The sequence below is a fragment of the Lethenteron reissneri genome, chromosome 49, assembly GCF_015708825.2.
Source record: "Lethenteron reissneri isolate LAM-NWPU_2019-01 chromosome 49, ASM1570882v1, whole genome shotgun sequence".
Taxonomy (NCBI): Eukaryota; Metazoa; Chordata; class Hyperoartia; order Petromyzontiformes; family Petromyzontidae; genus Lethenteron; species Lethenteron reissneri.
This window is the reverse complement of record NC_083827.1, coordinates 6415252-6442699: the sequence shown is the minus strand read 5'-3', so window position 1 is coordinate 6442699 and position 27448 is coordinate 6415252. Positions and strand designations below refer to the sequence as shown.

Sequence of the window (27448 nt, the reverse complement as noted above, 5' to 3'; positions counted from 1 at the left end):
ACAGCCAATTAGTAAGGTTTGTCACGTAACGTGCCAATTGGTCATTAGTTGAGCACACCGGTTGTGTGTTGGAGAGTAAACCCACGACATTTACCGCGTGAGTGCCGCGGCGTTTCGCCAGTAATTAAAACCAACCTCATAAGGCGACAGCCAGAATTATGGAGAAATCCTCCTGTTTCGAGCTTAACAATATCGGTGAGCGAAAGCCGACGGTACGTGTAAAACTCACGTTCTAATTTTTTTTATTGTTGCCTGCATAAGGTCACCATGATCATCACAGTCATGATGAGAGTGTGTTTTTTGCGATGAATGCGGTCCCATAGTCTAGATGGAGTACGCTGGACAATGACAACTGGTAATCCAGCGGTGTTTGTTCAGCTCGGCCCGACTCTGCTGATGAGATGAAGAAGATATAAACCGATCCGGAGTGTTTTAGCTTGCTTAAACAAATGCTGCAGCTGCAGCAGCTGCTGTTCGATAATATTGGTGAAGTAAGCCAATAGGACTGATGAACGAAATTAGGGTCATATTGCTTTCACAATCGTAAGATCATCATCATCATAAGAATTATCATCTAGTTTATAATATCCATCATCATCATAAGAATTATCTAGTTTATAATATCCATCATCGTCGACGTCGTGATCATTTGCTTCCTAACATCATCTTCATTACTCTTTGGTTCTTTCGGTAAAGTCACCTGATGATAGACGCTTGTGTTGCGCCCGAAACGTCGTGATTTATTTTATTTCTAACTCCGTGACTTTACCGAAAGAACCAAAGTGTTTGGATTCCTGCAGTCACGAAAGCTTCAAATCATCATCTTCATGGGATGCTCAATCCTCCGTGAAGACGTAATTGGTCCAAACAGCCGCATGTGTCAGCACCCTCCTGAAAGTGAGTTTTGAGACTAAGCGAGTCTCTGCACTGTGTACCGCATGTAGCTCTTTAATTATTCTTCAAAAACAACGTGGTCCCATCGGTGCATATAATTTACCGTCGCGAATATAAATACACTCCAACGTTATTAATAATCCGTAACAAGATTTAGAACAAAAACATGCGTTACAAAAACAGAAAAGAGTGATCCATAATAGAGGTTTTTTTTTTAGCTGTCGCCTGATGAAGCTGGTTGTAATTACTGGCGAAACGTCGTACTCAGATTGTTAATTTTGTGGCTTGGCTCTCCAACAACACCGGCGTGCTGTACTAGTACACTACACTATACACAACACAATAGACTACACTATACACTACTATACACTACTATACACTGCACTACTATACACAACACTATACACAACACTATACGCCAGAGGTGTGGACTCGAGTCATGTGACTTGGACTCGAGTCAGACTCGAGTCATGAATTTGATGACTTCAGACTCGACTTGGACTTGCATAACAATGACTTTGTCCCACCTCTGCTATACGCTACACTACACGCTAGTGCTGTACTAGTGACGAATTGGCCACGTTCTGTTAACGACACGTTTATATATAGTATTTACGCGATCTAACCCAAAAAATAAAACCCTCTATTATAAACCAGCTTAACTACCCGGCTTCACCCGGGACTTGGATTCGCCACGCCCGGCCGCCTTTGTCTCCCCAGTGGCGATGTTCACACACCACACGCTCGTTTGAGGCTGAGTCGACCTCGGGGCGACCCAGAACCGGTTGAAATAATCGTCACCGGTGGTGGCCGTGGGCGGGAATCGAACTCGGGTCGCCGGGTTCGTAGCGCAGCGCGCTACCCGCTACACTACAACGCGTTACGCTTCCACGTGCGCGGGTCACGTGACAGATGTGACGTCACAGCTCACTTGCCGTGCAGAAAATATATGCATTATTGAGCACCCCCCGGCCAAAAGTGTATTTTTATAATTTGTGCATGGTGTACAGTCTGGAAAGTACCCACATGGCAAATTTCAAGTTTGTTGCATGTCGGGAAGTAGGCTAAACATTTTGAATAGACACACATAATCACAACTTTGCTTTTTATATATATGGAGATGATGATGATGATATTGGTCGCGAAAGCCTGCGACTACGTGTTAAACAGAAAATTAGATTCATATTCTTTAGGTCTTTCGGTAAAGTCACGTAGATTGGTTCAAAGAAAATAACAAAGAAAATAACAAAGAAAATAACAAGAAAATAACAAAGAAAATAACAAAAAACTACGACGTTTCGATCGCAACATAAGCCGTCGTCACCAGGAAAATGGGATTAGCTTCTAAAGGCAAAATGTTTACAAAGAATATATCGAAACGTCGTAGCTTTTTGTAATTGCTTTATTATTTTCTTTCAACCTATCTACGTGACTTTACCGAAAGACCCAGAGAATATGAATTCCTAGCAGTCACGAAAGCTTGAAGTCAAGACAGAAAAGGGTTTAGTAAGGAGGCATGTGTGGGAGCCGTGCATGCCGGGAATGACGTAGAGTTGGGGGGGGTTGACATCAGGGGCGGTGACGCGTTCCCCCAGGGGTTGCACGTGCGCCGCTCGTTGTGACGGAGGTTCGAATTGCAGCGGCAGCCCCGGTAAACTCCGCAGTTGTGCGCGTTGCCCACCCAAAGTTCCACAGTTGACGTTGAAAGATCCCGTGGCGTCTTTCGCAAGGAGCGGCTTGCCCAGTTTGCGTGCCGCAAATGCGTCAGGGTCCAAAGTTTTGTTGTTGTTGTTGGTGTTGTTGTTGTTGCCACGGGGGCGAACATTACACCGCAAACAAAATGGCGTGGCGGTGGCGAAATGTTAACTACCTCGCCTGGTATACGGGAGGTCGTGGGTTCAATCCCCACCCTGATGCCTGCTGCTGTATATTTGGAGTTTGCGTGTCTCTCTTTCTCCCCATGGACGCGTGGATTTTTCGCTCGAGTCCTCTGGTTTTCCTCGCAACATTTAGAATCAAAATGACGCGTTTAAAGTATATTCGGCCGCTAATATTTTCCAAATGAGCCACTTGGTTGAGCAATCATTTGTGGTGGCCAGGTCGCTTCTGAGAAAGAGCTGTGAAGTTCAGTGGAGCCTCACCTGGTAACATTAAACTAGCGTCTCGTTATGCAACTGAGTGGGCTCGAACAAGACGCGGCCAGAAGGGATGTCCTCTGTGCTATGAATGTTGAACTTATTTGACACCGTACCTAGCCAGCCGTGCTAATCGGGGTACAGAGTCTATAGGCAGTGTTAGTCTATGGGTAGTGTTAGTCTATGGGCAGTGTTGATTCTATGGGTGGTGTTCGTCTATGGGTAGTATTCGTCTAAAGGCAGTGTCGAGTCTTTGAGCAATGTTGAGTCTATGGGCAGTGTGAGTCTATAGATAGTATTAGTCTATAGGCAGTGTTGTGTCCATGGGCAGTGTTAGTCTATGGGCAGTGTTAGTCTATGGGCAGTGTTGAGTCTATGGGTAGTGTTAGTCTATGGGCAGTGTTGTGTCCATGGGCAGTGTTAGTCCATGGGCAGTGTTAGTCTATGGGCAGTGTTGAGTCTATGGGCAGTGTCGAGTCAATGGGCAGTGTTAGTCTATGGGTAGTGTTAGTCTATGTGCAGTACTTATGTATGTTGAACTTCCTTCGCACCGTACGTTGCCAGGCGTGCTAATCGGAGGCTGACGATGGCCAATGGTCAAGGCCTGCGACGGAACGCCAGCCAAAGGAGGACGGGAAAACATTTACCTCGAAGGTTGCGAACGGCGCGGAGATGGAGCTGAAGTGCTGGAGATCGTGCCATCGCAGGATAAAATTAAGAAAATAAAAAATGTGCATATATAAAAAGTAAAATCAAATAAATTAAATTTTTATTTCAGCTCCTCTTTTTCACAATCGACCTGGATATCAGAAATGATAGCGCAATTAAAGTGGCTTCCCACGTTGCAAAAATGGTCATTATCGCTTACGGATCACTCAGAGGTCTGTGGAGGCCTTCATCCAGCAGTGGATTGACAACAGCGTGAACAAAGACAATGACAAAGATCCCCCGTATAGCCTCAATAGGCTGTTGGGGCAAGTGCTCTTAGCGAGTAGCACCTATGAAGGCCGGTACGACACACGAGGGGGGTGGGTGGCCAACACCACGGCCGGCCGCCTTTATCTCCCCAAGTGGTGATGTTTACACATCACACGAGGTACTAATAACAGGCTGAGTCGACCTAGGGGAGGCCCATGACCGGTTCAGACGATCGTCACTGGTGTTGGCCTTGAGAGGGAATCGCAGCGCAGATGACCGCTACACTCGACGCACGCGCAGTTCCATTGACATGTTTGTCACATATATATATTTTTTAAATGTCAATAACATCTCAGTCCATACGCCTATAGAGCCTTCTGAACCAAATCTATCTGCCAGCAGAGAGACTGTTTAAACAGCAGCAGCAACAACAGCAGCAGCAGCAACAGCAGCAACAACAGCAGCAGCAGCAACAGCAGCAGCAGCAACAACAACAGCAGCAGCAACAGCAGCAACAGCAGCAGCAGCAACAGCAGCAGCAACAGCAGCAGCAACAACAGCAGCAGCAACAGCAGCAGCAAAGCAGCAACAGCAGCAGCAACAGCAGCATCAGCAACAACAGCAGCAGCAACAGCAGCAGCAACAGCAGCAGCAACAGCAGCAGCAACAACAACAGCAGCAGCAACAGCAGCAGCAACAACAGCAGCAGCAGCAACAACAACAACAGCAGCAGCAGCAGCAGCAACAACAACAACAGCAGCAATAGCAGCAACAACAGCAGCAACAGCAGCAGCAACAGCAACAACAGCAGCAGCAGCAACAACAGCAGCAACAACAACAGCAGCAACCTCCTTCCGCTTCCACTCCACCAAGACTCATCGGCAGGGCAGGGCCGAATCGAACGAACGCCCCCTGCCCTCGTCCTACTTGCTCTACTCCCACCACCACCACCACCTCTGTAAGCAGCTAATCCAGTCACCCACAGCGACTAGAGGTGGTCTCCCGGTGCAGCGCAGGGAGACATCTGCCGAGTCGCGTGGACTCCCGGGGGGATGATGGTGCTGATGGTGATGATCTGCGCTTAGTTCAAATGTACCCAACCACGTTTGACCCCTGTCATCGATGACCCCTCCCCACCCCCTCCCCACCATCCCCCCCGTGTGCCCCACCAGACCGGCTTGACTAGAGGCGGCTTGCTGCCAAGGTCGAGATGGTATGGCCCATGGCCTTATAAAGAAGGGGGGAGCCGGTGTATCTGCCATTGAGCATTCACAGAAGAGAGACACCGGTGCAGACAGAGACACGCAGGACGACAGAGGCTTGTCCCGCGGGTTTAAATATCATACGCATTATATAGACTCACGCATAGACTCACACGTAGACTCACACATAGACACACACATAGATAGACTCACGCATAGACTCGCATATATAGAGACTCACATATATAGAGACTCAGACATAGACTCACACGTAGACTCACACAAAGACACACATAGATAGACTCACACATAGACTCACACATAGACTAACACATAGATAGACTCACACGTAGATTCACACGTAGACTCACACTTAGACACACACTTAGACTCACACAGACACACATATATAGACTCACCAGATATACGGTATCGAGACTTACCCATATACAGATGTGTACACACATACCTACACTCAAGCACAGGTACGCCTACGCCGTGTACACCGACTCACACGTAGACAGAACACGGGTATGTACACGTGCCGTCTTAGACACAAAGACACACACGTAGACATCAAGGCACGCACCCAAAACGCATAGGTACACCTCTACAAAGGCTATCATAGCCCTCCATAGACACACACGCACACACACGCATAGGTGCGTACATACACACATGTAAACACTCTCTCGCAGTGTATAAAGGACACCCACAAGCTCACCTGTTGACACGACATCATGGAGGCAGTTTGCAGTGACAGGTAAGCGAGTGGTTTTGTTTTTGGTGTCTTTCTTTCTTTCTTTGAACGCTCTCACGCACCCTTCACTGGCATCCGCGTCACGCAGTTCGCGTGGCAACCGCGCTCGTTTGTTCTATCCACTGCTGGATGAGGGCCTTACCCACGCGGTTGGTTCGTGTGCCGGCTTTCATCGTTGCTGCTACTCGCAGATAGCACTTGCCCCTAACAGCCTGTTAAGGCTATACGGGGGAGCTTTGTTTTGTTGTTGTTGTTGGGGTGGTGGTGGTGTTGGTGGTGGTTATTTGACGGAACGAACAACCGGCACGCTGGGGTTAAGAACCGGCTCTGGATCTCAGTCGCCACTGACGTTTGCCGTGTCCCGGAATCAACCGGTTTGCGAATCCGTGGTATTTAAACGGTGGAGATTAAACGTGGCCCACGACCAACAGCACACCGTGTCAACCCACGCGGCTTAGCCCCTTATTCTTGTACAGGGGAATTGAGTTTTCAGGTCCAACGCGGGCAAAAAAACTACTTGTGTCAATTTGTCTGTGTTTCTGCCTTTTGATGGAACTTTGTAGGATAAACTTTGAGATGTATAAGGGACACGGGGTCTGAATTGGTCTGTAATAAGATCGGCAGCACTGCTAAGGGGTTGACAGGTATAGCAACGTGTCATCAGTCACACACACTCTCACACTCACACACACTCACACACTCTCACACACTCTCACTCACACTCACACACCCTCTCACACACTCACACACACACATTCACTCACACACTCACTCACACACACACTCTCTCACACTCTCTCACTCTCACACTCTCACACACACTCACACACACTCACACGCTCACACACTCACACTCTCTCACTCTCACACTCTCACACGCTCACACCCTCACACACTCTCACACACTCACACACACTCTCACTCTCACACACTCTCACACTGCTACGGAGAATTGGACATTCGACAGTGGCCGGAGTTGAACTCAGCCCGTGGCCGCTACGGCCGTGAGCTCACAGGTGCAGACATCCAAACAACACGTGGGCAGCTACAGGGGTCGGCATCCTGCGGATCGGGAGCCGCGTGTTGAGGCTCTTTGGCTGCCCCCACGTGACTCTTTGGCTGCCCCCACGTGACTCTTTGGCTGCCCCCTTGAGGCTCTTTGGCTGCCCCCACGTGACTCTTTGGCTGCCCCCATGAGACTCTTTGGCTGCCCCCACGTGACTCTTTGGCTGCCCCCACGTGACTCTTTGGCTGCCCCCACGTGACTCTTTGGCTGCCCCCTTGAGGCTCTTTGGCTGCCCCCACGTGACTCTTTGGCTGCCCCCTTGAGGCTCTTTGGCTGCCCTCTCTGCGGAGCAGCAATTTTTCTGTTTGAAAACCAATTTTTTTTTAATCTTAAACGTAATTTAACGCAAAGATAATACGCAATTGATGAAATATGACATGGAACGGGGTTCACCATGAATGCCTTGATTAAAACAAAATGTACAACAGTCAAACTTAAATTTAGATTAAAAGCTTTCGTGACTGCAGGGATTCATCTTCTTAGTTCTTTCGGTAAAGTCACGTAGAAGGGAGATAATAAAATAATAAAAATAAAACATAATAAAATAATACAATTCTCACGACGTTTCGCCCACAACGCAAGGACGGCTGCTTGCGTTGTGGCCGAAACGTCGTGAGAATTGTATTATTTTATTATGTTTTATTTTTATTATTTTATTATTTCCCTTCTACGTGACTTTACCGAAAGAACCAAGAAGAACTGTCAAACTGTCTTGTTAAATAATTACTAAGGGGGGGGGGAGGACGAAATGATCTCATAATCAAGGTTTTTGGGGTGAGATCGCGTAAGTATTAATGTGTCGTAACCCTCCACCACCCGACACAGCCAATTAGTAATGGATTTGTCACGTAAACAACGCGCCAGTTATATTCTTAGTTTTTTTTCGGTAAAGTCACGTAGGTAAAACATTAAAATTAATAAAAGTAAAATAAAATAAAAATCACGACGTTTCGGAGGCAACACAAGCTTCCGTCTTCAGGTGGAACCGTCACAGCCACGACAGCTGCATCAAGTACGGAGGCTTGTGTTGCCTCCGAAACGTCGTGATTTTTATTTTATTTTACTTTTATTAATTTTAATGTTTTACCTACGTGACTTTACCGAAAAAACCTAAGAATATGAATCCTTGCAGTCACGAAAGCTTCAAATCTAGAATTAACGCGCCAGTTAGTTGACTACTTCAGCCCCACCGGTGTGTTGGAGAGTAAATCCACAACATTTACTATTTGACTTACTCTGTGATTTACTTTTCGATTTAAAGCTTTCGTGACTGCAGGGATTCATCTTCTTGGTGCTTTCTTCTACGTGACTTTACCGAAAGAACCAAGAAGATCTGTGATTTGCTCTCCCACAAGAGTGGTGGGGCTGAAGTAGTCACTGATTGGAGCGTTGTTTACGTGACGAACCTCATTGGCTGCGTCAGGGTGGTGGACGTTCACGACACATTCATAGTTACGTGATCTAACCCAAAAAAAACATTTATTATGAAGAATATTGGTCTCGAAAGCCTACTACGTGTTGAACGAAAGAGAGGGAGTTTATTCCATCACGTGTTTTGTATAAGGGGCCGATCATAAATGATGTCACGCGATTTTGGATGATTTTTGACCGCCCCCCCCCCCTCGTCACACGGCGTCACAAAAAGTCAGAAGCCCCCCCTCAAATATGACGTCACAAAGCTCTGCCCCCCCCCCCAAAAAAAATATAAAACATGCTTCAAATCGCTTTAGTGCGTATTTGATGTGGCGCTGCACTCTGATGTTGTAGGAGAAAACATTTATAACACAAAAGTATATTTAATTAAGTAGAACGTGTTGTCTATATTCATTTAAAGTTACACATTTCGACGTGACGTCACATTTCTCAACCCCCCCCCCCCCCTCGTCACACATTGTCACAAATGTCTGACCCCCTCCCCTAGGTGCGTGACGTCATTTATGGACGGCCCCTAAGTCAGAATGTTTGTCATTGTCACCCTGCTGTTTACCCGCCGTGCCTGTGTTTGTGTGTACAGGTAGCAGCTGTGTGTGTGTGTGATGCAGTTTCGCAACTATTTTGGTCACAGACAAAAACAAACTCAACTAAAATGTCTAAAATGTTTTCTTATTCAATTTGAAAGGTTACCGACCCCCCGTCACCCCCGGTATACAGAACTTAAAAGTGAATGCGTGACACAGACAGCGGGTACCGGTGAAGTGTGTCCGTACCCATCACTCTTCTCTCGTCGGCAATATCCCGCACCGCCAGCGTTAGGGGCCGTCCATAAATGACGTCACGCGATTTTGGACGATTTTTGACCCCCCCCCCCTCATATATGACGTCACAAAGCTCTGCCCCCCACCCCCCCCCAAAAAAAACATTTCCATTTTGAAAAAAAACATGCTTCAAATCGCTTTAAACTATTGCCATTGTAGTGCGTATTTAATGTGGCGCTGCACTCTGATGTTGTAGGATTGTTGTTATAACAATTAGTGTTGCTATAACAATTCTATATCTATTTACAGTTGCGCATTTTGATGTGACGTCACATTTCTCAAACCGCCCCCACCCCCCTCGTCACACATCGTCACAAATGTCTGACCCCCACCCCCCCCCCCCAGGTGCGTTACGTCATTTATGGACGGCCCCTTAGTCGGCTACGTACGGTGCGAAAGAAGTTCCACGTAACGCGTTCCATGAAATGGGGGTGGGGGGTGGTGGCGCAATTGTCATCGCGTTTCAACGCTATGGAACTCGCTAAACCAGAGCCCCCTCTTCATTAACCCCCATTGACCGGCGTGGTGAAGTATGGCCAAACGACCCCACGTGACCGGCACGGCGAAGGGAGGCCCTGACCCAGAATGGGAAAAATCCGATGAGCCACAAAGCGCTTTGTCACAGATGTCCCAGCCGTGCACAGCTGCCCGGCAGAGTCACGTGACGCATGACTGTTAGACACGTGTCGAGAGATTGTGTTGTTTAACAAACTTTGTCTTGTTCGCTGTGTCTCTCCTCCCATCTCTCCCTCTCTCTACCCCCCCCTCCCCTGCCTCTTTCTCTTGGCTTTCTTCTCTCCATTCACCTCGCTATCTCTCTCTCTTCATCTCCCTCCCTCTCTCTGGCCTATCTTGTCTCTGTCACTGATCCTTTTCTTATATTTCTCCTCTCCTCTCCCTCCCCTATACATCTCTCCCTCCATCGCACCCCCCTACCTCTCTTCCCGTCGCTCAACCCCTGTCTCTACCTCTCATTGCTTCCTCCTTCACCTCCCTCCATCTCTCCCTTCTTATTCCATATCTCTCCATCTCCCCCGCTCCTCCTCATCCCTCTCTGCCCACCTCCCCACTCCTCACCACGCCAATCCCTCTCCACCCCCCCCAAATAAAAAAAACAGCTTCCGACCACAGCAACCGCGACATTGCGGCGCTGCAGCAGCTGCTGCTGCTGATGCCCTCCAATCACCACCAGCAACAGCAGCAGCACCAGCAGCAGTAGCAGCAGCAGTAGCACCGCAGCAATCCGGCAATGCGGATCTCAACCCGGCGCAGCCCGAGGACGCGTACCACCGCTCGCTGTCGCAGCAGCAGCCGCCGCTGGCTCCGCACGTGCTCGCCTACGCGCTCAAGTGCGCTCGCCTCTGCCGGCCCGAGGCGGTGCGCGTGTGCCAGGGAGGCGCCGCGGAGCAGAGGCGCGTGCTGGAAGCCATGGCGAGCGCCGGGGTCGTGACCCGCCTGGGCAAATACGACAACTGGTATGAAGGGCACGCGCGTTCGCGATGGGCCTCTCTGCGTCGTCGTCGTGATCGTCACCATCGTCATTGTCGTCATCATCATCGTCGTCGTGATCGACACCGTCATCGTCGTCGTTATCGTCGTCATCATCGTCGTTATCGTCATCATCGTCGTCGTCGTCATCATCGTCGTCGTCATCATCGTCATGATCATCGTCATCATCATCGTCGTCATCGTCATCATCGTCGTCGTCATCATCATCGTTGTCGTCATCATCATTGTCGTCATCATCATTGTCGTCGTCATCATCGTCGTCATCATCATCGTCGTCATCGTCATCGTCGTCATCATCATCGTCGTCATCATCGTCGTCATCATCGTCGTCATCATCGTCATCGTCGTCATCATCATCATCGTCGTCATCATCGTCGTCATCATCATCGTCGTCGTCATCATCATCGTCATCATCGTCATCATCATCGTCATCATCGTCGTCGTCATCGTCGTTGCGTGAATCCAGTTGCGTGACTCGCTCGCGTTTGGTGGTGAGTGGAGGGGGGGGGTGCAGGAGGGTGACACGGCTGTCAACCCATTCATTATTTTATTTTTTATTAATTTTTATTTCATTTTTTTACCTACGTGACTTTACCGAAAGAACTAAGAGTGGGAATCCTTGCAGTCACGAAAGCTTCAAATCTAGAATCTTAACACCTGTTTTGTTGCCAGAAAAAAAGTAGAAAAACCTATTATGATATTTTGGTACTGGAAAAGGAGATCCCATGATGATTTGTTTTTCTCTCTCTCTCCGTGCTCTCTCCGCAGCTGGCTGGCTCGCACGGACCCGCGCGACGTGGCGCGCGTGGAAAGCCGCACGGTGCTCGTGACGGCGAACCAGCGCGACGCCGTGCCCGTGCCGCGTCACGGCCGCCCGTCTCAGCTGGGCCGCTGGATGTCCGAGGCCGACTTCGAGAGGGCCCAGCGCGAACGCTTCCCCGGCTGCATGAGAGGTGAGAGGACGCCCGCCGGGGCGGTGTGCCACAGTGGCTAGGAGATGTTTCGATTTAAAGCTTTCGTGACTGCAGGGATTCATCTTCTTGGTTCTTTCGGTAAAGTCACGTAGAATGGAAATAATAAAATAATAAAAATAAAACCTAATAAAATAATTAAATTTCGATTTAAAGCTTTCGTGACTGCAGGGATTCATCTTCTTGGTTCTTTCGGTAAAGTCACGTAGAATGGAAATAATAAAATAATAAACATAAAACATAATAAAATAATTCAAATTCGATTCAAAGCTTTCGTGACTGCAGGGATTCATCTTCTTGGTTCTTTCGGTAAAGTCACGTAGAAGGGAAATAATAAAATAATAAAAATAAAACATAATACAATAATTCTCACGACGTTTCGGCCACAACGCAAGCAGCCGTTCTCAGGTGTCGTGAGAACCCACGACATCCTGTATACCAAGCGAGGTAGTTAACATCTCCTGGCCACCGTGGCACAGTGAGACAGGGACGGACAGAGAGACGCACAGACGAGCGGAATGCTTCGACTGTAACAATGGAGAATGTGGACGACAAGGCACGCTGTTTGGTGTCACGCGCGGTGACTTCGGATGTGGCAGAGGAGAAGAGGTCAAGTTGGGTTGGGTGACTCTCAGGGGCTCAGAGAACTGGGTGAGCTCCCAGTGAGCGGAGTCTATGGTGTCAGCCTGGTCACTGTCGACTTGTGGAGAGAGCAATCACTTACACAGGAGAGCGGATGAGTGGGTGAGTGAGCGGGTTGATAGATGAGTGAGTTGCGTGGGTGAGTGCGTGGGTGAGTGGGTGGGTGAGTGGGTGGGTGGGTGGTTGAGTGAGTGGGTGGGTGGATGAGTGAGTGAATAAGTGGGTGAGTTAGTGGGTCGGTGAGTGGGTGGGTGAGCAGGTGGATGACTGAGTGTGTGAGTGAGTAGGTGGGTGAGTTACTGATTGGGTGCGTGAGTGGGTGACTGGATGACTGAGTTTGTGAGTGAGTGAGCGAGTGGGTGAGTGAGTGGGTGGGCGTGAGTGCTTGAGTGAGCACGCGTGTTGGTGGAATGCCACCAACTCTCGCAGCAAAGCAAATTGAATGGCTGCACCACTTGCAATCATCGTCTCGACTGGCCGTACAAAAAACCCATCGCCATCGCCGCGGACGGTTCGTGACAGCGTCCGGCAACTTTGAACCCTCCCTCCGTCTCTCCCCCCCTCCCACAACGGCCAGGCCGCACCATGTACGTGATGGCGTTCAGCATGGGCCCGCCGGAGTCGCCGCTGGCGCGGCTGGGCGTGCAGGTGACCGACTCGCCCTACGTGGTGGCCAGCATGAGCATCATGACGCGCATGGGCGCCGCCGTCACGGAGGCGCTGGGCGACGGACGCGACTTCGTGCGGTGCCTCCACTCCGTGGGGGTGCCTCTCACAAGCTCCGGTAAGTGGGGCGGGTACACGAGCACGAGGGTACGCACTGACACACACAGGTACATGCAGACACACACGGGCACACGGGTACACACTGACACACACGGGTACATGCAGACACACACGGGCACACGGGTACACACTGACACACACGGGTACATGCAGACACACACGGGCACACGAGTACACACTGACACACACGGGCACACGAGTATACACTGACACACACGGGCACACGAGTACACACTGACACACACGAGCACACGAGTACACACTGACACACACAGGCACACGAGTACACACTGACACACACAGGCACACGAGTACACACTGACACACACGGGCACACGAGTACACACTGACACACACGGGCACACGAGTACACACTGACACACACGGGCACACGAGTACACACTGACACACACGGGCACACGAGTACACACTGACACACACAGGCACACGAGTACACACTGACACACACAGGCACACGAGTACACACTGACACACACAGGCACACGAGTACACACTGACACACACGGGCACACGAGTACACACTGACACACACAGGCACACGAGTATACACTGACACACACGGGCACACGAGTACACGCTGACACACACAGGCACACGAGTACACACTGACACACACGGGTACACGGGCACACGAGTACACATGGGTACGTACGCTACGTACAGTTGTGTCTAAATAACAATGTGTATAACCAATGTGTATTGCCTCCTATGACGTATGGATCATAGCTGAATACATACAGATGCTCTTATCCAATCTCATCCTCACGTCTCTCTCCCCATGTGTCTCTCCCCATGTGTCTCTCTCCATGTGTCTCTCTCCATGTGTCTCTCTCCATGTGTCTATCCCCACATCTCGTCCTGTCTATCTCTCTCCGCGTGCATCACCCCGTCTGTATCCCATGTTTCCCCAATGTCTTACCCCATCGCTTTCCTCACGTGTCTCTCCCCGTCTCTCCCCATGTTTCTCTCCCCCCGTGTCTCTCCCCCCGTGTCTCCCCCCGTGTCTCACCCCCCATGTCTCTCCCCCCATGTCTCCCCCCATGTCTTACCCCATGTCTCCCCCCATGTCTCCCCCCGTGTCTCTCCTCCCGTGTCTCCCCCCATGTCTCCCCCCGTGCCTCTCCCCCCATGTCTCTCCCCGTGTCTCCCCCCATGTCTCCCCCCATGTCTTCACCCCGTGTCTCCCACCCATGTCTCCCCCCCATGTCTTCCCCCGTGTCTCCCCCCGCGTCTCTCCCCCCATGTCTCCCCACGTGTCTCTCCTCCCATGTCTCCCCCCTTGTCTGCACCCCGTGTCTCTCCCCCCGTGTCTCCCCCCATGTCTCCCCCCGTGTCTCTCCCCCCGTGTCTCCCCCATGTCTCCCCCCATGTCTTCACCCCGTGTCTCCCCCCCATGTCTCCCCCCCATGTCTTCCCCCGTGTCTCCCCCCGTGTCTTCACCCCATGTCTCATCCCCCATGTCTCCCCCCGTGTCTCTCCCCCCGTGTCTCCCCCCATGTCTCCCCCCATGTCTCCCCCCATGTCTTCCCCCGTGTCTCCCCCCATGTCTCCCCCCTTGTCTCCCCATGTCTTACCCCGTGTCTCCCCGCGTGTCTCCCCCCCCCATGTCTTACCCCGTGTTTCCCCCCGTGTCTCTCCCCCCATGTCTCCCCCCATGTCTTCACCCCATGTCTCATCCCCCATGTCTTCACCCCGTGTCTCCCCCCCCATGTCTCCCCCCGTGTCTCTCCCCCCGTGTCTCCCCCCCCCGTGTCTCTCCCCACAACCCCCTCCCCGCCACGACCCAGCCTCCCCTGGCCCCGCGTGGCCGTGCAACCCAGAGAAGACGCTGATCGCTCACCTCCCGGCGCGCCGGGAGATCATGTCGTTCGGCAGCGGCTACGGAGGCAACTCCCTCCTGGGCAAGAAGTGCTTCGCCCTGCGCATCGCGTCCAGCCTGGCGCGTGACGAGGGCTGGCTGGCCGAGCACATGCTGGTGAGTACCCCACAAGGCGAAGAGCTCCCCCCACCATCCCCCCTCGCCCGCCGTAGCGAGCCGGGTCAGGGCCGATGATGGAGATCGGAATGAGAATATTTACCCTGGAGAGGAATCCGATGAGCTGATGAAGCTCTTTTTTCACAGATGTCCCAGTTGAACAAATAAAATAAAGGCGACGACCACGGCCGACGTTCGTCACTAAGTGGCGGTGGCATTGCCACGTGCGCCTGTGCCAGGCTGGGTGCACTTTGAAACCACGTGTCGTGTCGGAGGATCGCTGCTGGCAGGTCACCCGGCAGACCCAGATGCCCGTGGGTGGACTGACTGAGACGACTACCGGCAGATGCAGCACCTGTGCTCCCCACTGTGCCAACTCGCCGCGTTTTATTTGCCCCGGTGCTCCGCTCGTTGATGCGAGCGTCGCTCCTCCGCCATCCGCTGTTGTTGTTGGAGGGCGACTGCCTCCAACTGCCCAGTGGCAGCAGCAGCGTCCTCCAGCAGCCTCCACCATAGAGGCCGATCTTGACACCGCTGGCACCGGTCATCGGCAAGTCCACTAAACTCCACATCCTCCCGTACCGCATCAGTTCCATCTCCTCTCCGTGCCGTGCCCGTTTAGCCCCCTCTATGCGGCCAAACAGAAGCTGCTTGGGCATGCGGTGGCTGGGCATGCGGGCTACATGACCCAGCCTCGCCTGCCGGAGGAGCTCACCGATGGGACTGTGTCCAGATCTCTCAAGGATCTGTGAGCTCCCTCGCAACAATCCAGCCTGGCTACATATACCCAATAACTGATCGTCGGCGTGAACCTTTCAAACTGGTGCAGACGTTCCATCGGCAAGTCAACTCACGGGAGCACAGCGCGCGCGGTCGCTATGAACGCGCATTGTGTCTGGGGGACGGCCCAGCGTGGGTTGGAACACGCTGTCGGCAAGCGACGGATGAATTTGGCACGCACGCGCCCACATGCACTCGTCTTCCCCGTCAGATCCTGGGCCTCACGAGCCCCGAGGGTCGCAAGAAGTACATCGCGGCGGCCTTCCCCAGCGCGTGCGGCAAGACCAACCTGGCCATGATGACGCCCTCGCTGCCCGGCTGGAAGGTGGAGTGCGTGGGGGACGACATCGCCTGGATGAAGTTCGACAGCGAAGGTGGGGGAGGGGGTGGTGGGTGGGTGGGGGGAGGGGGTGGTGGGTGGGGGGAGGGAGGGAGGGGGTGGTGGGTGGGGGGAGGGAGGGGGTGGTGGGTGGGGGGAGGGAGGGGTGGGTGGGTGGGGGGAGGGAGGGGTGGGTGGGTAGGGGGAGGGGGTGGTGGGTAGGGGGAGGGAGGGGTCAGAGGGAAGGAGAGGGGGAGGGAGGGGGTGGGGGATGGGGGTGAGGGAGGGAGGAGAGGGAAAAATAGAATTCCAGAAAAGATCAATACGGGACGGAATCAGCCGAGGCTGTAGATACTAAACTATTTTTTATTTGACCAGGTGAGGCCCCACTGAGCTACGTAGCTCTTTTTCAGAAGCCACCTGGCCACAAATGATGGCTCAACGAAGTGGCTTACCATCATCACGCGTGGAAATGTATAGCAGCCAAATACTCTAAAGGCACGATGTTGATTCTAAATGTGGAGGGAAAAACCGGAGGACCCGGAGGGAGACACGCAGACTCCAAATATACAGCAGCAGGCGTCAGGGTCAGGATCGAACCCACGACCTCCTGTATACCAGGCGAGGTAGTTAACATTTCCTAGCCACCGTGATGATGATGATGAGAGACACCGCAAACTCCAAATAAACTGCAGGTGTCAGGGTCAGGATCGAATCCACGACCTCTTGCATACCAGGTAAGGTAGTTAACATCTCCTAGCCACCGTGATGATGATGAGAGAGAGAGAGACACGCAACTCCAAATATACAGCAGCAGGCGTAAGGGTCAGGATCGAACCCACGACCTCCTGCACACCAGGCGAGGTAGTTAACATCTCCTAGCCACCATGATGATGAGAGAGAGAGACACGCAAACTCCAAATATACAGCAGGCGTCAGGGTCGGGATTGAACCCACGACCTCCTGCATACCAGGCGAGGTAGTTAACATCTCCGCGCGTTAACGTGCCGCCTACCCCGTTTAGTGAGGGGCGGGGGGGGGTTGCGTAATCGTGAAAACGTCACCGGCGGTAACCCCCCCCCCCCCCCCCCGTTGCCTCGTCCCCGCAGGCCGCCTCCGCGCCATCAACCCCGAGAACGGCTTCTTCGGGGTGGCGCCCGGCACGTCGGTTCGCACCAACCCCATCGCCATGCGCACCATCCACTCGAACACGGTGTTCACCAACGTGGGCGAGACGCAGGAGGGTGGCGTCTACTGGGAGGGCATCGACGAGCAGCTGCCGCCCGGCGCCACGCTCACCTCCTGGCGCAACCAGACGTGGCAGCCTGGTGAGGAGGGCGCGGGGGGGGGGGGTGAGGGCAGAGGGGGGTGGTGAGGGGGGGGGGTGGTGAGGGGGGGGTGAGGGCAGAGGGGGGTGGTGAGGGGGGGGTGGTGAGGACAGAGAGGGGGCGTGTGAGGACAGAGGGGGTGTGGTGAGGGGGGCGTGTGAGGACAGAGAGAGGGTGGTGAGGGGGGTGGTGAGGACAGAGGGGGGTGACGGTGAGGACAGAGAGGGGGTGGTGAGGGGGGGGCTGAGGGTAGAGGGGGGTGATGGTGAGGACAGAGAGGGGGTGGTGAGGGTAGAGGGGGGGGGGCGTGGTGAGGACAGAGGGGGGTGGTGAGGGGGGGGGTGGTGAGGGCAGAGGGGAGGTAGTGAGGGTAGAGGGGGGGGGCGTGGTGAGGACAGAGGGGGGTGGTGGGGGGGGGGTGGTGAGGGCAGAGGGGAGGTAGTGAGGGTAGAGGGGGGGGGCGTGGTGAGGGCAAAGGGGGGGTGGTGAGCACGGAGGGGGGGAAGAGGGAGGGGCATGTGGGGGAGAGAAGGAACTCAAGGGGAGGCAGGGGGTGCATGCACAGTGGGGGGGGGAGGGGGGACACAAGGGGAGACACAAGGGGGGAAAGGGGGGGGGGGCATGGGAAGGAGAGAGGGGGCACGCAGGGGTGTGGGGGAGATGGGGGGACACACGGGGGGGGGGAGAGGGCACGGGGGTGGGTGGGTGGGGATGTGCAGGGGAGAATCGAGACGCTCGGAATGACGAGACGAGGCAGAAGGCCGGGGTGGCGGTACACGGTGGGGGGGGGGGGGGGGGTCTCGCAGTAACGAGTTGGGGGGTCGCAAAGGGATTCGAGAGGGAGGAGGAGGGACTCACGGCGCCGATGTGGGGACCCCCCACCTCTTACCCCCTTCCCCAACCACCGCACAGGTGACAAGGAGCCGTGCGCGCACCCCAACTCGCGTTTCTGCACACCGGCCTGTCAGTGCCCCACTCAGGACCCCGCCTGGGAGGCCCCCGAGGGCGTCCCCATCGACGCCATCATCTTTGGCGGGCGCAGGCCAGCCGGTAGGAGCGTGCGCCGGGTGAGGGGGGTCGATACGGGATGCGTCGCGAGCGTTCGCAGCGAACCTCACGATTAGTTGATTTGTGGAAAAAAAAAATGGCGGACAGATTGTGTAAATGAAATGTGTGAATTCTGAGTTCCTGGATTGTTATTCTGGCTTCCTGGATCAAAAGGATAACTTCCTGGATTGTTATTCTGGGTTCCTGGATCCTTAATTCTAGCTTCCTGGATCAGAATTCTGAATTCCTGGATTGTTATTTTGGCTTCCTGGATCAAACGTATAACTTCCTGAATTGTTAGTCTGGGTTCCTGGATCATAATTCTAGCTTCTGGATCAGAATTCTGAATTCCTGGATTCTTTCTCTGGATTCCGGGATCAGAAGTATAACTTCCTGGATTGTTATTCTGGGTTCCTGGATCATAATTCTAGCTTCTGGATCAGAATTCTGAATTCCTGAATTCTTTCTCTGGGTTCTGGGATCAGAAGTATAACTTCCTGGATTGTTATGCTGGGTTCCTGGATCAGAATTCTGAATTCCTGGATTCTTTCTCTGGGTTCCGGGATCAGAAGTATAACTTCCCGGATTATTATTCTGGGTTCCTGAATCATAAATCTGACTTCCTGGATCAGAATTCTGAATTCCTGGATCAGAATTCTGCCTTCCTGGATCAGAATTATGACTTCCCGGATTGTTATTCTGGGTTCCTGGATCATAATTCTGGCTTCATGAATCAGAATAATGACTTCCTGGAATGTTATTCTGGCGTCCTGGATCATGTTCTTGATGCAGTTTCAAGCAAAACGCCGCGTCTCTAATCGCCACCAAATTTGGCTGTGAGAATTGTCCCCTAACTGTACTGGGTGAGTGAGCTGAAACAACAACAGCAATAATACCGTAGCAGCAATAATAATAACCACATTGTACACGTCACAATACATTTGATTGGCTGCAATGGGTGATGGGGATGGTTCTGAATGTCACCAACTTCGGGCGGACCATTAACGTACCGGCCGTATCAGAAAATCAACGTCGGAGAACGTAGATCTCTGATGTTGACGGTGATCTGCGGGCAAGATTACAGATGGAGTGCGCACATTCTGGGATTAAACCGCACTGCCGAGTGCAGAGAATTGCCAATATTTGCTAACAGCACTTGCCCCAACAGTCTGTCAAGGCTATACGGGGGATCGTTGTCTTTGTATTTGTGTACATGTGTGCAATGAACCCGGCGGCCCAAGTTCGATTCCCGCTCACGGCCAACACCGGTGACGATTATCTGAACCGGTCCTGGGCCTCCCCTAGGTCGAGTCAGCCTCAAATGAGTACATCGTGTGCAGCGTGTAAACATCGCCATCGGGGAGACAAAGGAGGCCGGGCGTGGTGCTGGCCACCCGCCCGCTCGTGTTTCCCGGCGCCGGCCTCGCTCACAGCACTTGCCCCAACAAACTCTGTCTTCGTGTTGTCCCTGGGGGCGTGCTTGCGACAGGCGTGCCGCTGGTTTTCGAGGCGTTCAGCTGGCAGCACGGAGTGTTCGTCGGCGCCGCCATGAGGTCGGAAGCCACGGCGGCCGCAGAGTACAAAGGTACGGGTTCAATTCCGGGTGCTGGCCGGAACGTCCGGCGAGCCACTACCATAGCGTGGCAATGCCGTTCTAGCGGTGCACGGGAGCCACCGCTGCCAGCAGCATCAAAAGGAATACGATGCGACTCTAAATTCGAAGGAGTTCAATCGCGGCCTTACATTTTAACAGGTCATGGGATTGCTGGGGGTTAGTTAATTGCATGGGCGGTTATGTCACCGTTGTTTAGGCAGAACTGCTTTTTTGTGTTTAGCTTGTTGTTCTTCCCCGATGAGCACGGCTGGCTACGTACGGTGCAAAAGAAGTTCACCATACATTGCTAGATCAGCCACGGTTGATCCACTGCTGAACGAATACTTCCAAACAGCGATCGCCGCCACCACCGCAGTCTCTCCCGATTCTGCGACGTTAACGACCCACAATTGTGGAGTCCTCCCCCCGCTCCCACCTGCACTACCCCCCCCCCACACCCCGTACTACCCTCTGCTGCCCTCCACTATCTTCCGCTACCCCCTACACTACCCTCCCCCCCTCCCCTGCACCACCCACCACGACCACCCGCTGACCCCCCCCCGCACCACCCCTCCGCTACCCCCACCCCCCTCCCCCTGCCAGGCAAGGTCATCATGCACGACCCCTTCGCCATGCGCCCGTTCTTCGGCTACAACTTTGGCCACTACCTGGCCCACTGGCTCGGCATGGCCCGGCGCTCCAGCCCGGCGCAACTGCCGCGCATCTACCACGTCAACTGGTTCCGCCGGGGGCCTTCCGGCAACTTCCTGTGGCCGGGCTTTGGCGACAACTGCCGCGTCCTCGAGTGGATCACGCGCCGGCTCGAGGGCCGCGCGGAGGGTCGCCGGACGGCCGTCGGCGTGGTGCCGGCGCCCGGCGAGCTGGACCTGAGCGGCCTGGCCGAGGATGTGGACGAGGAGGCGCTGTTCTCCGTGCCGCGCCCGTTCTGGGAGGAGGAGGCAGCCGAGATTCGCTCGTACCTGGAGGAGGAGGTCGGTGACGACCTGCCCCGGGAGATCCTCGACGAGATGGCCGCGCTGGAGGAGAGGATCAGGTCCATGTGATGGCGACGGCGACGGCGGCGGCGACGGCGGCGATTGGTGGCGGTGATCACGGCGACATCGGCGATGACGACGGTGGTGGTGATGATGACGGCGGTGGAGGTGGCGGTGGCGACGATGGTGGTGGTGGTGGTGACCACGGCGACGGTGATGATGGAGAAAAAAAAAATATCGCTCGGGGGCGGCGGTGTGGGTGGGCGCTCAGATTTCTGTAGACGGCGACAAGCAAGCGAGCGAATGAGCACGCCACGATTTGCCAAAATGTATGGGGGGGGGGGGGCGGTGGAAGGGTGGCTGAGGGAACTGAAGTGAAATCCGTTAGGAAATTCGCATCGTGCCCGGTTCATTCCGAGGTGCCCTGTTCGGGCTCTATGAGACCCGGGCAATTTTGTGGTTGTATCGAGGTTCCCCACGATTACCGACTCACGGGCCAGTTCAGGAAGCGCTTTATTTCTTGGCTTTTTTGTGCCGTTCTGTATCGTATGTTCCATCTCTTGCGATGCAATGTCACGGTTTACGAATCGCGATTCAATTCACGAATCGATTCTCTAGCTGCCTTGTTTTCCCCTTTCAGCGGCAATAGGGTGAATCGTCACGATTCAGGGTCACCATTCGGTTCGAGAACCAATCATATCCTTGGCCTGTTTGCATGACCCACCTCGTAAGCATAGAGACAACCTTCCTCTGCGTGTAACGCGCACACGTCCCTAATAACCGATTACGAACACGCGCGATTCAAGAGCACGTCTTCAGAGTGCGAGTGTTGATTCCAATCAACTTGGGGTTGGACCACCAACCTGGATTTGATCGTCAGAGTCGCAGCCGCTCCTTGTTGTTTCTCCACGCGTCGCTCATGCAAAGAGCGCGAACAGGTCGATGTTCGCCGCCTCGACTGCCCGGTGAAATTATCCCAATTGCCAGCTCCGCGATGGCTCCATTCGATTTCTCGTGGCTCATTTTTCTCTGCGTTTTCCCGTGGAGATGTTTCTGGCAGGCACGTCACGCACGGTGTCAGCGCAGGGGAAGGACACGCGCGCACGCGCGCATCTCCGGTTTCGGGCGCAAAACATTTGTGAGCGGGTTTGGGGGGCGGTGGTGGTGGTAGTCACTGGCGCGCCCGCTAAATTGGCTAATTGGAACATCGCTGACGCGCACGGGGTCATCCGAGCGCGCGACCGTGGAGGCCTGGCTTTAATTTCACGTCCAGTCCTCCCGCAGAGCCAACGTACTTGAACTTCTTTCGCACCGCACGTAGCCAACCGCGCTCATCGGAGGCTGCGGGGGAAGGACAACAAACTAAACACAAAAAGTAGTTTGAAAGAAATGAGTTCTCAATGTGGATGATAATGATGATGATTTCAAAGTGCAAAGCTCCCAGTAGCTTCCTAATATCGGGAGGGCGTCCGGAGCGCACGCAGTTGTGCGGGAGCCGTTTGGTCGCAGTTCAACACACGCCGGGTCAGTGCGGGTTGGCAACGGTGGTGGGAGCCATAGAAGTACAGTCCAAGTGGTTTTGCTGCGGTCTCCCCCATGCTGCTGTCGACCGTGCAGGCTCTTGGAGCCTGTATGCTCTGAACAACTTTTTACATGCGTCGTGGGTTAGCTTCTGAGATTTCACGGCGTTGGGGCGCATTTCCCCGCGATGTGGGCATCGGGGCGTAAGACGGAATAAGTATAACCCGTAAAAACAACGTTTTTCACTCTAAATCCTTTATATGCATGGCGGCTAGAGTCCTCTCGTCCTCTGGCTTCAGATGGCTGCCACCTATGGGTCAGATGATTGTCTGCAGTAATAAACAATTGGTAATTAAATATTTAATTTGTTTTCCCTAAACAGTGTAAAATTTTGGAAAAAAATTTTCACGAACATTAATTGTCTCGCACAACGAGTCTGTGTGCAAAATGTCAGCTCGATTGGATCACGGGAAGTGGGTTAAAAAACGACCGAAAGGTTTGCACGGTCGTAAGCAAGCAAGTAAGCAAGTAAGCAAGCAAGCAGGCAAGCAAGCGAACTTAATATAAAGGATTTTAAAAAATAACGGGGCGGTTGAGAATTAAGTACGGGAGGTTGTGTTGTTGTTTTTTTGTTGTTTTGAACCGCTACTTGGGGGAATGGAAGATATTGACGTTTCGGCCTGCTAACCCCCTTCTTCAGGAAACAAGAGGTTTTACGGAGGCTTGAAATAGTCTCACGAGGTGGTGTCAGACGGTGGAACTTGCTCGGGTGCAATGCACGTGACAAAAGCGGCATTTGAGAATATTTGTTTCGAATGCATTCTGGGGAATGAAAAAAAGTTTTTTTTTGTTCCATTTGAATAGCGCAGACAACCCTTTTCAGATGGTCTTACCGGTTGGTCGATGCGATTGGTAGACCAAGACGGGGGGGGGATTGTTGTAACGAATAGGCAGGCGTCTGCTCACACGAAGAAAGCCTTGCGGGCGGTAGCTAAAATACCCTTGCACAGTGAACTCGAATAAGCTCCAGATCACCGTTGTCACGAGAATTAGCGAGACGTTGATTTAATGTAATTCTAGCAGGAGGATGCTAACGGAGAATGTATAGAGCCAAGCAGTTGGAACAACAATAATAATGAGAATTAAAAAAACACTTTAAACATGTCTCCTCTCATTGATATCAGGATCAGAATGTTTAATTATACTGAAATACTCCGATGAGCTATGAAGCTAAATTCCTCTTGATATGCAAATTATTTTGTCAAGGCGCTCTTCCCCCCTCCATCCCAGCTTAAATAGACGCTCCAAGACTGGGGCGTGTCATTCAGACTCTGTCTTCTCGACAGACCTGTTCTCCACCTGAGGACGGCTGCCTGCGTTGTGGCCGAAACATCGTGGGAATTATTTTAGGTTTTATTTTATTATTTTATTATTTCCATTCTACGTGACTTTACCGAAAGAACCAAGAAGAAAAATACGAAGCTCTTCTTCACAGATGTCCTCCTCGTAGGACAAGCCGCATCGCGAGCGTAGAGGATCAATTCTGAATCGACGATTCGTCGAACGCCCAAGCCACCGCTACCATCACGGCCACCGCACAGATTTCACGAGCGTGCGACATCACACACGCGCGCGCATGTAGTCTCTACGCAAGCTCTGCAGGCACGGCACTCCTTGCTGCTTGATGATCGTTATCACCTTGCAGTGGCCACCTCGTCACAGGTGACACAGTTCTCAAGCTGCGTTGAGATTAGGGGGCATTGCAGATGGCATGGGTGGGCAGGGGTCTGCAAGTGACGGCCCCGCAAGCCACATTTGGCCCCGTTGAGACGTGGCCTGGCCCGAGACATCACGAGACACGGATGAGTGAGATAAAGGTGGAGATAAGCAAGGGAAGGAGATGACAGGGCTGTGGACAAGAGAAACATTTGGCAGTTGAAAGGTCGATGAACAAGCGATAGAGAGACATGGAGTGAAGAGGTCCAGAATAGATGAGACAGAGATGAAGGCTGTAGATGGTACAGCCGATATGAAACCATGACGCTAAGTGACTTAACGTTTGTACGTGTGGCATAACGTCACGTGGCCCACGGGAAGATATATTTGAACGCTGCTATAGGGTAAGCCATATTGGCATTACAATACTAATGGATGGGCAAAACACCCATGCAGAGATTACATTTTAACTTGGGGACGTGAGTTCTTAAGCTTGTTTTTACTTTAGGTGGAATGTATGCCTATGCATACCGCTGTTATGCAAATATTTATCGCTGAAATTCTCAAGTCCTTAAAAGTTTTTAATTTAAAAGCTGAAGCTGCATAACAAATTATAGAAACTACGCTCAATTCGAGATGGGGAGTTTTACAGAATGGAAAATATCACGCTTTTTATTGAGTACCTCTACGCAATGGTTAAGACACTGTGCAATCTTCTATATTATCTTTGACTGCCCTCTTGTCGGCCTACTTTCTGGACGAAAGCCTCGCCACAGACTGTGTTAGTCATGGGCAGGAGGGCAGAGTGGGGGGCGGGGGGCGGGGGGTGTCGTTTGACCAGACTTCACCACGCTGGTCAGTGCAGAGGTTGGTGAACTGGGTCAGAGGATTTCCCCAGGTCTGTCTCAGACAACCACTCGCCACTGACGTTAGCCGTGGCTGCTGATAGAACTCACGGCCCGCATATTGCGCTCTGACCGATGGCTGCAATGACGCAATACCTCAGAGCGGAGTGGAAGTAAATACGCCAAGCATCCTCAAGACAGTCTCACTGAAGAGTCTCAACACTCATTGTCATGAGGCTCCCACTGACGTTGGGACGTTTTGCCAGTTGCTTTTTGAACGTAGTTATCGCGCGGGAGGAAACCGGATTGAATCCCGGAGGGATAAAAAAAACCCTACCTGCCACGTGTACGAGGGGATAGCGGCTCTCAAACCCCATACTAGTTTCTAGGTCGCAACCTACTTGCTGCACTGCATATTTGTTGCCCAGAAGGCTGGCACTCATTAAGGCTCCCGGCAAAATAAGTACAGAATTCTCCTGGATTATAAGACGCGCTTTGTCCCCTGTAACGGAAAGCAAAAGGTGTCGGCGAGTCTTACAATCTGGAAGGTGCATGTGTGTGTGTGGGGAGCGGTGGCGCAGTGGTTAGCGCGCTGCGCAACGAACCCGGCGACCCGCGGGCAACACCAGTGACGATTATCTGAACCGGTCCTGGGACTCTCCTCGGTGTACAAAGGCGACCGGGCGTGGTGTTGGCCACCCCACCGCCTTCGTGTGTTGTGCCGGCCTTCATATGTGCTACTCGCTAACAGCACTTGCCCCAACAGTCTGTTAAAGGCTATGCGGGGGGTGGGGGGATCTTTGTATTTGTATGTGCGTGACCAGATTGATATCATTCTATTTACACTGGGCAAACAGACTTTAGGCGGTGATGTCTTACTTTCCAGATCGTCTTATGATGCAGAGAATGCTGTAATTCAAGGCTCATATCCTTGTGTGGTCCACCAACCCTCGACTTGTACGAGAGAAGCGTCTTCTGTAAAGTTGCTCGCACGCACTTGCCGTAACCGCCTTGATCTGGAAAAACGAAGTATTTGTAGCTGCCTTAGGTCAAATCGACCAACACCACGATCATAAACCCCACGATTACACCCCGTGACATAAATCATCCTGAAGTTTTAAAAAATCTTGAGTAATGAAAAAGAAATATGACGTGCACACTGATGCGATGCGTTTTGTATATCCGGTGATTCGTTCGTGTATCCAGAACACCGACTGTATCTGTAATTTTTAGCGCTTGATGAAAAATGTTGGAGAGGAAAAAAAAATGGATTAAAATCTTTGCAGATTGTGTCTTGCGTATTGCGATGGTTATTGTTGGGTTCTGTCAACGGCAAGGGTGGAGAACTTAACTTTACACGGCCTGTGCGCCACACGCAGTCTACCACCCTGAAAAAGCCTGAAACTAATATTGATTTACGTCACCACAAGCATCTTAAGCAGCACTAATTCGGACACTTGAGAGAGGGGACATTTGACCCACTCACTCTCCCACAAACCCATCCTCTCAACCATCCAATCACTCACCTATCCACTCACGCAGCCACCGATTTACAAACCTACTTACCCACCCACAGTCTATTCTGTCACGAACTGCAGGAGCATGTGTGTAAATGTGGTTGCCCACGAAAGGTATTTTATATTTCTATGCAGTCCTCAGGTAGCAAACGGTTGCCCACCCATGTGGTATTCATTCTAAAGGGATTTTTTTTGGTGAATTCATAGCTATTTTCAAGGGGTATTGCAGTTTGTGAAAATGAGAATTGTCCCATGGCCACGGACGTATGGACACACGGACAAAACATGTCCTGGGCATTGCAGTCGGTTACTACTGGCTTCCTTAAAACAATACATTAAAATATAGCGAAGGAATGGAACGGCATCTGAGAGGAAGTCCACTACGGGGATGGAGCGATAAAAATCGGTTCATACGCAGGTGCCGGGTGGATGGTGACAGCGCAGGATTCCGAAAGGTGGTGGCGGTTTTGGGAGGCCTTCATCCAGCAGTGGACTGACCATGGTCGATGATAATGCTGGTGAACGATACATCAACATTCTCCAATTGACCACATGAACCTACAGAATAGGACTGTACACGTGGTAAAAGATGGGGTTTTTTTAATGAGCAATATATTCATGGACTCATAAATCAACTGAAGAATTGACCGCA

At 52.4% G+C, this 27448-nt stretch overlaps 1 protein-coding gene across 1 annotated transcript; it reads left to right on the top strand.

The window, feature by feature from the left end:
• Positions 1-5198: 5198 nt before the first annotated feature.
• Positions 5199-26571, top strand: LOC133354919 (phosphoenolpyruvate carboxykinase [GTP], mitochondrial-like). The gene is made up of 10 exons (XM_061572108.1): positions 5199-5912; positions 10349-10705; positions 11508-11692; positions 12930-13136; positions 14947-15134; positions 16126-16288; positions 17343-17561; positions 18474-18611; positions 20098-20193; positions 20806-26571. Exons 1-10 carry the CDS (start codon positions 5890-5892, stop codon positions 21264-21266), a joined length of 2037 nt encoding a protein of 678 aa, XP_061428092.1. The 5' UTR covers positions 5199-5889; the 3' UTR covers positions 21267-26571.
• The last annotated feature ends 877 nt before the right edge of the window (positions 26572-27448 follow it).

Coding starts and splice junctions, on each gene's coding strand:
- LOC133354919 (XM_061572108.1), top strand. CDS start 5,890: ATGGAGGCAGTTTGCAGTGACAG. Junction 17,562..18,473: donor CAACCAGACGTGGCAGCCTG/GTGAGGAGGGCG, acceptor ACCACCGCACAG/GTGACAAGGAGCCGTGCGCG. Junction 18,612..20,097: donor TGGCGGGCGCAGGCCAGCCG/GTAGGAGCGTGC, acceptor TGCTTGCGACAG/GCGTGCCGCTGGTTTTCGAG.